The following is a 16,050-nucleotide window of genomic DNA, read 5'->3' on the forward strand; positions in this document are numbered from 1 at the left end:
AAGCAATTTTTTTTTAGCCTGTGCGACCTTTAGTTTATTCTGCGTTCTAATTAAATTGCGTTTCTGATTCTTAAGTTTTTTTCTTTGGCAATGCTATTGTATTGCTAGCATCCACAGTGTGAAGCAAATCATCCTCTACTGATAAGCTTAATGATACATTGCGACGAGTACTTACTTTATTATCATGTCTGCAAGGATTGCCTTTTCGTGGGAGATATTCGCTTCTTAACTGTCTTAGAGAGGTATTTGGGCAGATTGGGAAATATATGAGGAACTGCTTCTGGTTTTAATTTCCACCTTTGTCGTGGAATTTCTACTGTTTCGCCATCCACTATGAACGAATCCAGTTTCAGTAAAAGGTCAGTGGAAAAATGAATATCACACACATAGCATTTATGACTTAGTTTTTTATCTTTTCTAGGGATGGCACTCTCCTATTTTGAGAGACCATTTAGGTGGCCTAAAAATTGTCTACTGCCTGAAGAACAGCGGTCATATCCAGATCTACAGCCGGGTACGAAACACGTAGGCATCTTGTAGTTTTCGCTCGCTGCTGTCTCAAACACAATAATAATGCGTTGAACACAACACAAACTAGTCACAACAGATCAATCACAAATCTAACGACACTAAACTCAATAACGTAACAACGTTGTCATTAATAAAAGTACACAATGTTATTCTAGCACAACAAAACACACCGCTCTACGTAAAGCGCGGCCGCACTGCAAGCAGAAGACGCTCGCAAGCGAAGATGCTGCCAGTGTTTCGGTGGGGCACCGCTCTATTCACTTGGCTTACGGGAAGAAAACGAAGTGCACACACTTTCTCTTCTATACGCTCTGCTATCACTATGTTTAATTAATAATATGCATAATAAGTTTGCAAAGAAATAGTTCTAAAAATTTTCTTGCTCACATCGCTCCCAGTGTAGAAATTTATTCAAGAGTCATACTATATCTGTAGTTATTACTACTACTTTAGATGGGCAAACGTGCCCGCACCCATGTACTGATATTTCATCTCTGAATTGGGCACCCCCTCAAAGATGAACTCCGAGTTACACCTACGACAAGAACCATACAACTACAGTTAAAAATATTGTGCAAGTCTTCCTAATTTATTTATAACAAGCTTAAGAATTGCATGAAATGATTCCTGATAATATGTTAAAATGTTGTGTTTTTGAATGTCATCTCTTGTGTTTTATCTAACGATTGATTAAATCAAGTACTGAACATTTTCGGAAAGCAATATTCGAAAAGTTAGACTGAAATGTTAAAATTATCAAAAAAATCTATTTTCCATCTTTTCCTGCATTAGACATATTTTTTTCTTCTGAAATGTTACGTGAAGGGAAGCAGGGGGGTTAATCTCTGGAAATATCTATGAACAAATTGAATTAGGGCGAACATTTTAAGAACGGTCCAAAATATGCACTTAACATCACCAAACTTACACCCTCCCCAAGAGTTTCCAACAAGCCCCCAAGGGAAAAAACCTGGATAAACCCCAGAGAATTTGACCCCTAATTCATAGAAATGTATAAGATTAGAAATTCTAAGGAAAAATAGACACCTTGGGTCCAAAGAATTGATGCTAGGTCAATACTTTAAAGTATCCTTTGCTTTAGAATTTGTTGCAAGAAACAGTGGAAAAATCAAGGTAACTTTTGAAGTCAAAAAGAGAAACATAACATTTTATTTTAATTTTCATGTGGGTCCTTTCTCTGTGCATTAGTGAGAAGTTATGAGATTGCCTGGCACAATTATAGTGCCTGGTGAAAGAAAAAAAAAGATTGCTGCAACAAGCCTCAAAAGTAAGTACAAATACAGTATAAAAGTTCAATTTTCATGAATCAATTTTGCTGACTTTTTTGGCATTCCAGATCATTGTGCATTGGTTGATTTGATATGGAATTGGGCCTCCACAATGGTGCAGTGGTAACATCGTCGCCTTGTAATCAAGGGGTCCCAGGTTTGATATCTGGTGGAGGCACACAGTGGTTCGGATCAAACTTTAAACTGTAGGTCCAGTCCCAATTAGCCTTACTGTGCATAAAGTGGACTTAAAACAACAAATCAATCAATCAATCATTGACATGGAATTGCCCAACTAGACCTACAGTTTAAAGTGAAATACAGGTCTCCTCAATGGCATAGTGGTTACGTTGTCACCTTTTAATCATGGGGTCCTGAGTTCGACACCTGATGGAGGCATATAGTGGTTCGGATTCCACTTTAAACTTTAGGTCCAGTCCCAATCTGTGCATAAAGCAGAATCTGCATCATTGTGTAATGTAATTCATCTGGGTATTAAATCTGGGAACCTTTGAAAACAAAGCAACAAGTTTACTACTGCAAAATTTGGGAGGCACAAAACAAACTAAACATCATCGAGAAAAACTGTTCTTCATGTTCTACACATTTTTATTGTTGATGTAAGGATACATACACACCTATCCACACATAAGTGCACACACATGAACACGTAGTAGGTATTTGTTATGCTTCTTAATATGCTCATCTAGTTATGGAGCCAAGAGATATGTTGTAGTCAGGGTTTCAGAGCGGAGCGGATCAACGCTCCGACTGTTGCCCACACTCCGGAGTGAGATTCTAAGAAATGGTTCACTCCACTCCGGAGCAGCGGGAATCGGAAAATTTCTCACTCCGCTCCGGAGCGAGGAGCGAAGTTTTAGGAAATGGTTCACTCCGCTCCGGAGCGGAGTGCTACCTTGACATGCTCCGCTCCGGATCGGAGCAGAGGAAGTTGAAAAATGTCTCGCTCCGAGCAAGGAGCGAAATTTTAGGAAACGGTTCACTCCGCTCCGGACCGGAGCGATACCTTGTGATGCTCCGCTCCGGAGGGAGGAGCGATATTCAAAGAACTTGCCCACTCCGCTCCGGAGCGCTCCGAGGTTGGATAATACGAGTGTACACAGAAAACTAACGATCAAAGGTTCCGAGTACTTTAGTAATTTTGTTTGTGGAAATTGTACGGCATTTGAAAATCACCCATTATTGTTGTTATAAAACTGATTATTACTAAAGCTAACGCCACGGAAACAGTCCAGAAAAGATTACGTCACTCACCTACAGTGTTGCCAATAAGCAAGGAATAATCCTTACACAATACACCAGGGAAGGCACAATCAATCGCATACGTACGGTCACGGACACTGCCGGCTTGTAATGAATACATTGACTTTCAATGGAATCGTTACAAGCCGGCAGTGTCCGTGACGTAGAACGCGCAATGTGGCATCTGTGAAGCGTAGAAGAAGTGTGGCAAACCTGGAGGGCCAGCGGTGTGGACAAGGCAAGGGGAAGCTTCGATCTTCACTGGACTGTTTTCGTGAAGAGAGCGATATTATTATTATTATTACATTCTCATTATCACTTTTACTACTCTACTATTATACTTCTGGGGAGTTGAGAGAATGGAACCACTCTCTCATTTCCTGCCACCAGGGATCGCCACTGAAACTCATTTCGGTTCAACTTCTGGTTCGGGCTAAGCACTTCGGCCTATCGGCCCGACGTTACAGTCCACGCCGCGGGAGAAGTGAGTTATTCCAGAATATTGGTTCGAGTAACACTGGCGAAACTACTGCAGAAAATCCATTCGACCTTCTAAAATGCCAGGAGCGCGCAGAGGAGAGCCGAAGCAACTTGTACGGAGGAAGATAAAAGGTAGACAGGTGTTCATTCAAAATACTCCCTGGTGCATGATTGCCATACCTTACTTTATTTTACGCTGGTTATGTATGATACTTTGAATGTAACAAAAGGGAAAAGTTTAAAGTAATTGGAAATTCAGGTTGCTAATTTTAACTTTTCGATTTTTGAATGTATGAAGTTGAAAATCGGAATCATGCTTATTAATATTACCGTTGGCCTATAAGGAAACGTTTTAATTTGAAATAGCTACAGAGTTTTCATATCTAACTTTTTAAAAATCCTGACATTAGAAAGTTGAAAACCGGCTTAACCAAAAATGTAAGTTGCCACATTTGGTTTACTTTTATGAAGGTACAAAGTCGAAAATCGGAATGCTGTTTTTATACAGCCGAACCGGGGAATTTAAATAGTATGATATACAGGGTTGTCATATCGATTATTTTTCCCAATTTTAAAGGCAGGAAGTTGAAATAGGTATTTAATGGTTACATACGTATACTACTGCAAAAATTACGAAATGTCTGATTGCCATATCTAACATTTCAAGTTTGTAAGCAGTAACCTGGAAATAGGCATGGTGGTTATAAGAAAATTGCAAAAATTTTGGAAAAACAACGAATAGAATGTTGCTATATTTAACTTTCTGAGTCTAGAAAGCCAGAAAACGTATGTATACGTATAAAATAAATATTTTTTGTATTGTGTACATTGTACACAGCAAACTGAAAGCAAGTTTTCAGTAATGAACAATGTGTAGTCAGCAGATAAGTCGAAACAAGATGTATAAACCTTAATAACCGTGATAAACACAAAATGTAATATTATCTACTTGGATAGGGGCATTTCCTGATTTTTATGGTTTCATTTTGAAAAACAGGGCTACGAGCAATACGTGCCTTCCTCACTGATGGCATTTTATTTTATTTTTGTTACTTAGCTTTGAATTTTGGCTAATCGCGACGATGATAATGAGAGAAGTGATAAATGTGAACTGAAAAAAAAAAGTAGCGTGCTGTACCCCGATAACATAGTGGTAACAACATCGCCTTGTAATGAAGGGGCACTGGGATCGATACCCGGTAGAGGGACATAGTGGCTCGAATCCCACTTTAGGTAGGATTTAAACTGTAGGTCTATTCTCGATAGCGTATTGTTGAGTCTTAAATCCACCAAAAGTCCATAACAAAAGGCATTGTTTCAACGTATGTTGAATGTATAATTGCAGTGAATATTGTGATAAATTAATCCTTAAGCAAATATACATTTGTAATTCTGTTTAACAATAAGAGACTTCACTTTCCTTTACATCTATTCACAAGAGCATAAAAATAAAACTTGGAAATTCATTTCCAAACGAACAACCTCTTATGCATATATTTTAGGTGTGTGTGTGTTTTCTGAAATCTGGCAAAGTTTTAATAATGTATTCACTTCATAAATGTCTATTAAATAACAGAAAGCATCATTGGGTATTCAATATCAGACGAATAACAAATTCCATGGGAATATTTCAGCGAGTTCGTGGATGTGAGTTCAGCTCTCAACGACAAATGGTGTTGGTTTGACCCGCCTTAATGTCATTGGTGTTTTCTTAGTGTTTGTTTCTCTATCACAGTATATTTCTTTTCCATAGTTTCGGTGTCCTATTTTTTTTACCGACTTCTCTAGAATTTGTTTAAAATTACGGATCATGAGAAATATACGATTAAAGGCAAGGCAAAGGTAATAGTCCGGAAAAAACAAATTGAAACTTATACTTAGTTGAAAGGACAATTGGTCATTGTTTATTACAATTATAGAAATAACTTGATCAAAATACTTGGTTTTCTCTTACATACATTTTTGTAATTCTTTTTGTGCACCTTTCCATTCCTACTTGAACAGGTAGACTATAAATAAAAACTCGGCATGGTTTCCTTCAATTCATTATTACAGTATAGATCTTCCATGATTCTCGTGGCTTATGATGCATAGAATTAACAATTACAGATTTTTCTTTTTTGTTCTTGTGTATTGATTTAACAAATCCAGGCACCTTATAATTCCATTAACCGAGACTAGTTGGAATGATTTCTCCATTCGCATGGATGTCCGGAAGGGAGGGGTCCACGCCACCCGGAAATGAAAGTCAATTAAAAAGTATATATTTCACGCATATAATTTCATTTCAGTCACAGTAATATATATTAACTATTGCAACTTCAAACTGTAGAATTTTTTTAAAGGGAGTAATACTATTTTGGGGAAATTCTGCCTCATTCTGCCTCCCTCCCTTGGAAAAAATCTTGCTTGTCCCTTCCTGGAAAAGATCCTGAAGACGTCCATGTATCAGCGGCGTTAAAAATTTCATTAAATGTCCATACATCACCGTTGACAAGCACACATAATATGCATGTAATGATACAAGAGAACACAGCTTTTAAAAGCTTCTTTTTATGACAGTGAAGAGAAGAACAACGTCCGAAAGTAATACTTTTAAAAGAGAACAATCTAGCCAGAATTGGTGTAGCATAATTCTAATACAACTGGCAACACTGGATCTGTCTGGCAATGGCGATGTCTGTATTATACGGATACTTCGAATGCAATGTACAGCGCAGCGAACGAAGTTCTCAACCCCGAAAGCACACACAAACAAGCTATGTGCCAGTTTCACTCTCCTTCCCTCTTGAAACGGGCACAAGACCAATGCGCTAGCCGATTGCACTGAGTCACCTGGAAGGAACATGGAATACGGCAGAAAAGGAAGCTGTCTGTTGTATGGGGGAGGTGGGTCGGACAAATCCGCAAAGCAGAAAAAATCATTGCTTGAAATTATTCGTAACCCATTCAACACATAACATTCAAACTCTTATATCTAAGAGTCACAATACAAAATAGTTCATCTCAACACAGAAATACTATTTATGTAATTCATATTTCAACTTATATCAAATGAACAATTTACATACTATAGCTCTCTCTCTCTCTCTCTATTGAGCCAAAACAACATTCTTTTATTGTTTTACAAATGTTTAATGTGCATGATTGATTGATTGATTTAGTTCATTTTACTTCTCTTCTTTGTCGCTTTTGGCTAATCGCGAAAATGGGGATGATCGATGTTATGATTAAATTGATGAACAATACACACAAAGATTGTACACTCGCCTCACTTAGTACTCTGGCAGTTTGTTTCTTTATACAGCATATTTGCAGAAGGTACAATTCAACATACAAGTGTATAAAACAAACTTATTACTAACTTCGTTGACCCTGTACAAGCCCATGCCGGGTTTTGAACTACCCCACGGATCCCTGACGTCATAGGGTGCTGTGCTGTAGAGCGACCACAAACAAAAAAGCTTCGGCACCTCCCCCTTCACCCGTTCGACTAGGGCCATAAGGAAGCATGATCCACTCTGTCCCTCCCCTCCAAGCGGGGCCGATCATACAGACAAACAACTAGAGTACGTGGAAACAGGACTGCAGGCTCTTTTCCATGTGGTTCCACTATAACCACTCCATCACGGAAGTCGGTTTTAATGCGCACATTCCATTATTTATAGTTGCATTACAGCATTCCTGTAAAAAAAACTCTTAACCGGATCGGAGCGTGCTGTTGTTTCACGCTCTGCTCCGGATTGGAGCGTGCGTCTAAAAAATCTGCTCCACTCTGCTCCGGAGCGGAGTACTGATGTATCACGCTCCGCTCCGGATCGGAGCTTGTGTTCCAGAAATTCGAACCACTCCGCTCTGGAGTGGAGTGCTGTTGTATCACGCTCCGCTCCGGATCGGAGCGTACATCTCAAAAAGCTGAACCACTCCGCTCGGGAGCAGATTGCTGTTATATCACGCTCCGCTCCGGATCGGAGCGTGCTACTCAAAAAGTCGAACCACTCCGCTCCAGAGCGGAGCGTGTCTCTCAAGTAAATCGAACCACTCCGCTCCGGATCAGAGTGCTGTCGTACCACGCTCCGCTCCGGAGCGAGGAGCGGAGTAGAAATGACGCTTCGAAGTCGCTCCGGAGCGCTCCTTTAGTACGCTCCGCACTCCACTCCGAAACCCTGGTTGTAGTATAGGCTTGTGTGTAAAAAAACAAAAAAATATGCAGCAAATGAAAGTTGGGCAAAACTGTTGCCATAAGTGGCTTTGACTGGTTATTTTAATATGTCTTATTATCTCCTTGTCATCTATTTTTGGTAAGGGTTCCGAATCTCTAACAATTCAGGGGTTAAGTATCGCAGAACTGTTGAAATGATTTCAACTTCGTTGAAAGAAATTGCCACACTTTAGATTTCCGAAAAGTATAATTTACACATAAAAAGCATGTAAAGACTTTATTACACAAGTATCCGTGCTTCCCATTGCCAAGGCATTAAAAAGAGAAATTATCACAGAATAGTGCAAATAATTTTGAAAGTACACTTGAAGAGTCCTCAAAGTAATTACCACTGTACGCAGTTCTGAAAAGTAAACAAATTGTATAGAATAGAAAGAAAAACTATTCTAAAGCAAACATGCAGTACCGGTAATTAATCACTAAAACTCCAAAGTATGTTATCAGACATGAATAAAAATCGAACAAGCTCAAGTTCCTTTTTTCTTATTGGAATTTCTTGATGCTAGGAATGCAATATTTACATGGTTTGATTTCGATTTATGTCTGTCAACAGATCCTGTGGAGTTAGGTTAGGGAGGTCAGGTTTGGTTCTCTTAGCATTAAAATAAAGTCCATAAATGCATTCTACAGTACAAGAGGTGAGACAAGAAACTCTCCCACCAATGTGCTAGGTCGGAAACGTGGCAAGCGCATGCGCGAACTTCCCTTATTGTGCACACAGGCAGGGTTGCCAAACGTCATAAATGTTGTGTGAGCACCGAGAAATAACGTGATCGACTTGCCTGTCTTCATTTAAAGTGTGTGTTCGTTTTGTGTGCAGTGTACGTGCTAGCATGGAAGCTTGCAGTTCACAGAAAGCAAGTAAACTCGGTGGACAGAAAGTAATCCACAGCCAAGGGCGAGTAATTGTATATAATGTCAATGCATTTATGAAAGACGAGGTGGGAGTTCGTATGTCCGAAAACCAGTTGCAAAGCAGGGTGACTCGCGCATGTGGTGTTTCATTCAGCAGTGTGAGAAGAATTGTACTAATAGAAAGTAAAGCATGCACTACGTTGAAGAAACACTTTCATACGCTCCATAAAACACGACCTCGCCGAAAAATCAAAAGACATATAGACGAGTTCGATAAGTGTGTTGTTAGGCATGTTGTGCACGAATTTCACCTTACGGACGGGGAAGGTATCCGAAGGGTTTTGAAAGAAAGAATAGAGTTCCAAGGCAGTATCTGGTGTGTGCGCGAGATAATACGTGACCTAGAGTTTAAGTGGGAAAAAGGAGAAAATAATAGACAATTGCTTATAGAAAAGGACGAAATAAGAAGTTTACGTTCATCGTACCTCAAAGCCATAAAAATCTTTCGTCGACAAGGACGACCCATTGTTTACGTTGACGGACTTTTTTTCACAGCTCAACAACAAAGAAAGAAGCTTGGGTGGATGGAACCGCGGCTGCCGTCAAAGCACCGGTGTCTAAAGGGCAACGTGTAATTGTTGTACATGCTGGCGGTTAATGTTCAAATCTGGAAAATCTTTTGGCGATTACCACCATGATATGAATGCCCAAAATTTTGATATATTTTTTTTTTATTTGATATATTTTATTTTACTTCACGTTTTGTGCCTCTTGGCTAATTTGCGAAGATGGGAATGAGTGATGAAATTTATGAATGGACATTTAATAAAAAACAACCATGACCGAGCGGGATTCGAACCTGGGACCCTTGGCGTCGCAGCACGATGTGCTAACCACTCAGCCACAGGGTCCGGGGAGAAGTTGATCCCTAATTTGACACGAAACAGTGTGGTTGTTGTTGACAATGCCTCATGCCATAACATACAAATAAATCCTGTGCCTTCTTCCTCCTCCCAAAAAGACATTATGATTCAGTGGCTCGTTCAAAACAACACCCCCTTTGACGCACACATGTTCAAACCAGAATTGTATTCATTGGTGAAAATTAACAAACCCTGTTTGAAGATGTTCAAAACTGATTCCATCTTAGCAGAACACGGTCATTCCGTTGTATGTATACCGCCATACCACCCAGATTTTCTTGCTTAGTTTTCTTGAGTTCTCGTTCTGCGTAGACATTTGACCCATATGCACTGCCAACCCTGCTTCTGTGCATCCTTCCCCTACGTATGGCTTGCGCGTGAGGCTGCGAGGAGTTTCTTGTCTTACCTATTCTACTGTACTAAGGTTCCAATTTACTTCTACATTCATTCCCACTAGTCTACGATACTTACTGTCGCAGTACCCTTGACACTCTGTACCCCCTAGAGAAAGTTAAATATCTAGCATGGTTCATGAAGATATTGTTGTTTATGAACATTTTCAGTTGGTTTTAGCTTACGGAAATGCGTTATTGTGAAGTAAAGTACATCTGAAACCTTAGCGCGTTACTTTACTGTGAAGCAGAACAGCCGTCGCGCAAGTGAATAGAGCATCCAAAATGACATTTCACAACAGCAGCTATAATTTTACATGGTTAGGTTAGGATTGGTACTGACAGTCATTTTCGATGTTTTCTATCGCTATTTTAGGTTTAGGAAACAAGCGCATGCTTGTGAAAGTTTTTTTTTTTTTCAACATAAATAACTTTTTCTGGAAGACCTGTGTACAACAATGAAATCGAAATTAAACACACTGAATTTGGGCCCATTTTTTTTTTTTTTTTTCATATACAACCTTAGTGACAATGAAGTTCGACCAGTCACAAATATAGGAGTGTGTTGTGAAAGAAGGAGAACACATGCATATGCTGAACATATTTTATTCAGCAGGCTACATGGAACAAAGGAAAACATAAATTTCCACTGCAACGCAGCAATGTATGGTGTACACACAAAATAAAACATTTTCGTCCATCTACACGTGACATTGAAGTTCGACCACTGTTAGAGGGGATCCTGTTTACCATGGTGTGACGCCGCCCTGTTGGCAAATAACTGTGGCAGTGCGTCGGGGCATGCTGCGGACGAGTCGTTCAAGGTATTCCACATCGATGCGGTGCCATTCCTCCTGCAGGCAGGCGATAAGAGCAGCCACATTCGTGGGTCCCCTCTGTTGCACACGTCACTTAAGAACACGCCACACATTCTCAATGGGCGAGAGGTCGGGACTCGATGGCGGCCATGGCAGAGTTCGCACGTGATGGCGAGTCAACCATTCTCTTGTCAGTCGCGCTGTATGAGGCCTGGCATTGTCGTGTTGAAAGATGAGACGCCGAAACATGATTGTTGGTCTGGATATAGGGCCTAAATATCCGTAGGTCACGAACTCAGCTGGCGTTTTCGACCGGGGCCTTACCTGGCTCTGTAGTACCCGTATTTTGGTGGTGTTTGATGATGCAGTGGACGGTTGACTTGGGTAAGTTCAGTTGGCGACCTATTTCCCGTTCACTGAGTCCATCCCGTTGCAACTCCACCACTCTTCTCCTCACGGTGTTGTCAATAGGTTTGCCCCTGGCCATGGTGATGATGCACTGCAGTTCCTCGGTGCACAGCATGCGCTTATATACGGCAGACTCCCTTATCGTGTCCGTGACGTCATGCTTCCGTCGAATGCGCCACTATCTGGAATTTTCCGTGTGGGTCTGGTGCCTGGTCGAAGTTCAATGTCACGCGTATAGTTCCCTGTTTTCGTTCTTTACGTGACCTTGGGTGCAACATTCTGGGATCACGATTCTTGCCTGCTCACACCCCTCCTCTTACACACATGCGTCACTTCTGCGGGTCACCCATTCCACCGCCTATGCCTCTGTCCATTTAATCACGTATTCCTTTCTGGTCGAACTTCATTGTCACCAAGGTTGTATATGCAAATAGAAATCTTGTAAAGTCTGAATGGCATTCCCCATTAAAAAATCATGGTTCAGTAAATTACGCAGGTTTGGTTTGAATGTCATGGTATTTCTTCCCATCCTTTTTCGTTTAAGTCCAAAACACTCCAAAGTAACGGAAATTTATAAGTTCTTTAATTCACTACTTTGATGCCAAATTTACTCAGAATTAATTATTTCTGCGACTTCGAACCAACAGATTGTGATCTACAAATGTTCAGGATACCGGGTTCGATACTCGGTAGAGGAACATGGTGGTTCCTTCTTTAAACTGTAGGCCTGGTCCCAATTATCATATCTGTGCATAAAGCGGACAAAAATAACGATGCAACTAGCAAATATCATCCAACATACAGAAGACCTCTGTTTTATTTTTCACAATATTAAATTATTATCATTACTGTATTCTGTAATATATATTAATATTCCTTACGGTACCAGTTTTGTAGATTGGAGACACATTAAAATCACATATTTTGTGTTTCGCATGGTTCGTACTTACCAATTGTGTATTGCGGGGTACTAGTTTACTATTGTGCGGACAGATTTCTTCATGTTTACAGAAGAAACTACTTACCGTAATAAGCTCCTGTAGCACTGTCTAACATTGGGAAGGTGTTTTGTGTGATTTGGGAATGTTTCATAGCGGAAATTCATGTTCTTTGTTGAAAATTAATTCTCCAACGGAGAATAGCCTTTGGTGCATACACCTTCATACATCATCACGCGTCGTGATTGTGTCTTGTTCATGTTCATTGGGTATCCAGTATTTCGAACCATCTGCGTTTCCAACGAAATTTAGAAGCATGATGTGTCGTGGATGCGTGGTGAAGTTTGTACCGGGTGTGGAAGATCCAGTGGATTTTTTTTTAATTTAATTGAACACTGGATAGTGAAGAAAGGAAAGGAATGTCGAAAATGTGACAGTGAATGTAAGCTACTCGTTAGAAGGAGTGGGCTGTGGGTATATGCCTAATATGATGTGTCGTGGATGCGTGGTAAAATTCAGGTAAGTTTTCCGTATCCTGGAAACGGATTTCTTCAAATTTAAAAGTTTGGGGTTCATTTGGGGGCAGGTGACTCCAGCCAATTTCTAACATGCCTTTAACAGGGGGACTATAGAAAAAGCCGGGGAGCCGGAGCGGAGCAGAGGCGGCGCCACATTAGCAGTTGGGGGCGGTAGGTCAATTACTGCAGGGGCGGAGCCTGGAATCGGTGGGAAATTTTAAACAAAAATAATTTTTTAGCTCAAATTTCCCACCGATTCTGGGATGGATATCCCCAAAAACGGTAGAAATCTGATATTCCCCGGACACCTATAACTTCTTCGTTTTGTCAATTTTTGACATTTGTACTTACCTATCTGCTTCACGGAACATTCTTTAAGGTGTATTCACATTTTTCGTCCCGGAATCGGTGGGAAATTTAAACTAAAAAATTATTTGTTTGAAATATTTGTGTCAAAATTTCCCACCGATTCCGTGCTCTGCCCCTGGGGTAATTGACCTACCGCACCCCACCCGCTAATGCAGTCCCTGTTAAAGGCATGTTAGAAATTGGCCAGAATCACGTGCCCCCAAATGAGCCACAAACTTTTAAATTTGAAGAAATCCGTTACATCACACAAAACACCTTCCAGATGTTAGACAATGCTACAGGAACTTATTACCGTAAGTAGTTTCTTCTGTAAAATTGAAGAAATCTGTCCGGGGAATATCAGATTAGTACCCCAAAAACCATTCACGGATAGCGCCATGAAATATTACAATTTTCGGTAACATTATAGTAAAAGGGAAACGGATTTCTTCAAATTTACAGGAGAAAGTACTTACGGAAATCATTTTCTGTAGTGTTGTGGAAGTTCACGAGTCTAGTTTTGATCCATTTTAATGTGAAAACATGTTGTTTTCTGCGAAAATCTCTGTCCGACATGCTGTTTCTGCTGCCGCCATTTGCTTTCTGCACAAGAGTACAATGTTCCATGTGTTAAGATGACGCAACGGTAATAGTTTAATATCCTTCGGACAGATTTCTTCATTTCTACAGAAGAAACTACTTACCATAATAAGTTCCTGTAGTATTGTCTAACATCTGGAAGGTGTTTTGTCTGATGTGGGAATGTTTCATACCGGAAATTCAACCATTGACGCATAGCCCACGAACCATTCATTTCCGGTAAGGTTAGGTTAGGTAGGGTCACAATAGGTTACAATAGTTAAAAATTGGTTTCGAAAAAATATGCGTAGCCCCACACACCATTCTCGCATAGCCACACGAACCATTGACACATAGCCCCACAAACCATTTGCGGAAACGTACGTTCTTCAGTTACAAAAACACTTTTTTTAAAAACAAAATTGATAAAAAAAAACGTGAATACACGTTAAAAAGTGATCCGCGTAGCAGATAGGTAAGTACAAATGTCAAAAATTGACGAAACTCGGAAGTTATAGGTGTCCGAAGGATAGTAAACATTTACCAATTGTGGGTATGCAGTGTTTCAACCTTCAACGTTAGGCAAGCATAGTAAAAAAAAAAGGGGGGGTTTGAAACACTGACAGGGGCTTACGTCATCAAACGTACGCAGCATCCGGTTGTCGTAGGGCAAGCAAATTAAAGCAATGGCAATTGTGCGTCGGTGAGATATTTCTCTTGAAAAATACATGATTCCCAGTCAAATACATTCCACGATGAAAGAAAATACCTCGACGAACGTTGTAAACCTTGGAGAAACTCATTTCCGTAAGTAGTTTCTTGTGTAAAATTGAAGAAATGTGTCTCCGATGTATGAAACTGTTACATTACTTACAATTTGTGACTGGCACTTCATATTTTTTCTTCGAGTCTCTCTTTGTAGTCCTTCCTCTCTATAGGTGCAATAATTAAACTTCACTTACTTTGTCTCCACAAAATTTCCTCAATTTATTGCCGTTGGATTCAATAAAAACTTTATTAACACGCAGATAAACTGTGCGTACATTTAAAGTTAGTTGCACCAAAATAAATATATTCCTCGTTTGTTTTGCGATACAAAATCTTTTGTTTTTGGTCTCGGTACGGTACGGTACACACATTCCCTCTTGCTAGCCTGATTCAGCTATTTACGAAAATGTCCTCCACCGCAAAGAGCTCCACCGGAGATCAAAAACAAATTTCATTTTTTTCGGGGAAGGTGTAGACCCTGTGGTCGGACGGGAAATTTTTTAACTCCCGACATTCGGGACGGGAGAAAATGCAATTTCCCGACAAAGTTGGTCATTTTCACCTCAAGTGATTGTTTATGCATTTCTGGAAAAAAATTAACTAACAATTTCCGAGACGTTCCAGCATGGACGTCCGCAGGATTTTTTCCAGGGAGGGGCAAGGAAGGTATTTTGTTTCCAGGGTGGGGCAAAAAAGTCACATTTTCCCCCAAAAGAGTGTTGTTCCCTAAAAAAAAAACATTGCTTAAATTTGAATTTATGGTGTTCATGCAATAATTAACACATATTATTGTGGCTAAAATGAAATTTTATGTGTGAAATACATAATTTTTGGTTGACTTTCATTTTCCAGGGGGGCCACGCCCCCCCCTTGCCCCCCCTTCCGGACGCCCATGCGTTCCGGCAGTGACGATCGGTGACATCGACACTTGAGGTAGCAATCAGTGGCGTGCTCAAGGAGGGGTTGGTGTGGGTCATACCCCTACCCCCATTAGGGCCCAATATTCCTAAAAAAAAGAATGTCAATAACAGGAAAAGATTGAAAAATGATGAATGAGTACTAAAAAAAGTACACGTAACCCTCAACCATAGAATAGTTAGGGTATAGAAGATTACCCTACATTCAAACCTCGCTGCGCTTGGAAATTCCAGTTCCATCGGTGTCCAATAGATGGCGCGGCCGTCTTCTTTTGCTGTTTCCAGCACAAATTCGGTGACAGTCACGTGGGTTTCAAACGTCCTTATTGGTCAGATCTCTTGTATCCCAGCAAGGCTGTTACCAATGGCAAGGGCTTTCTTTTTCGCTGGTTCCCTTTCAAGCACCGCTGTTATGGAAAAAATAGTAGTATTCTCCAAGACAATGTTGATCTTCTACCAATAGTTTTGTGTTAAGACTTCTGCAGATTGAAATAAAGCTTACATAAATTATAAACATTGAATACTTCAATTTTACAACAGTGAAATGCATAATTTTCGACATTTTGTAATCGAACACAGCCCCTTTAATTTTAGATTAAATTTATCATATGCCTTTGAGAAAGCGTCGTCAGAATTTTTTGTATGGGGTAAAGGCCAGTAATAAAAGTAGAATAGTAGAAATAATAATAATTACAACTGTTATAAATGTTATACAATAAATAATTACTAATAAATACTAAACTAATTAAATAAATTCGAAATATATTACTATTATTTATTTATTAATGCTATTCGAGTGCA

The 16,050-nt window shown here is 39.9% G+C and overlaps 1 protein-coding gene across 2 annotated transcripts in view; it reads right to left on the reverse strand.

Moving 5' to 3' along the window:
* LOC146001744 (uncharacterized) overlaps positions 1–14,622 on the reverse strand; it is a 114,778-nt gene extending 100,156 nt beyond the window's left edge. For both annotated transcript variants that reach the window (XM_083139456.1, XM_083139455.1), the window contains exon 1: positions 14,439–14,622. In XM_083139456.1, coding sequence (XP_082995582.1) covers positions 14,439–14,459 — 21 coding nt within the window. In that variant the 5' untranslated portion in view covers positions 14,460–14,622. The remainder of the gene's footprint in view (positions 1–14,438) is intronic.
* Between the last annotated feature and the right edge of the window lie 1,428 nt (positions 14,623–16,050).

This window comes from Lepisma saccharinum, chromosome 17 (genome assembly GCF_977018435.1).
Source record: "Lepisma saccharinum chromosome 17, izLepSacc3.1, whole genome shotgun sequence".
Taxonomy (NCBI): Eukaryota; Metazoa; Arthropoda; class Insecta; order Zygentoma; family Lepismatidae; genus Lepisma; species Lepisma saccharinum.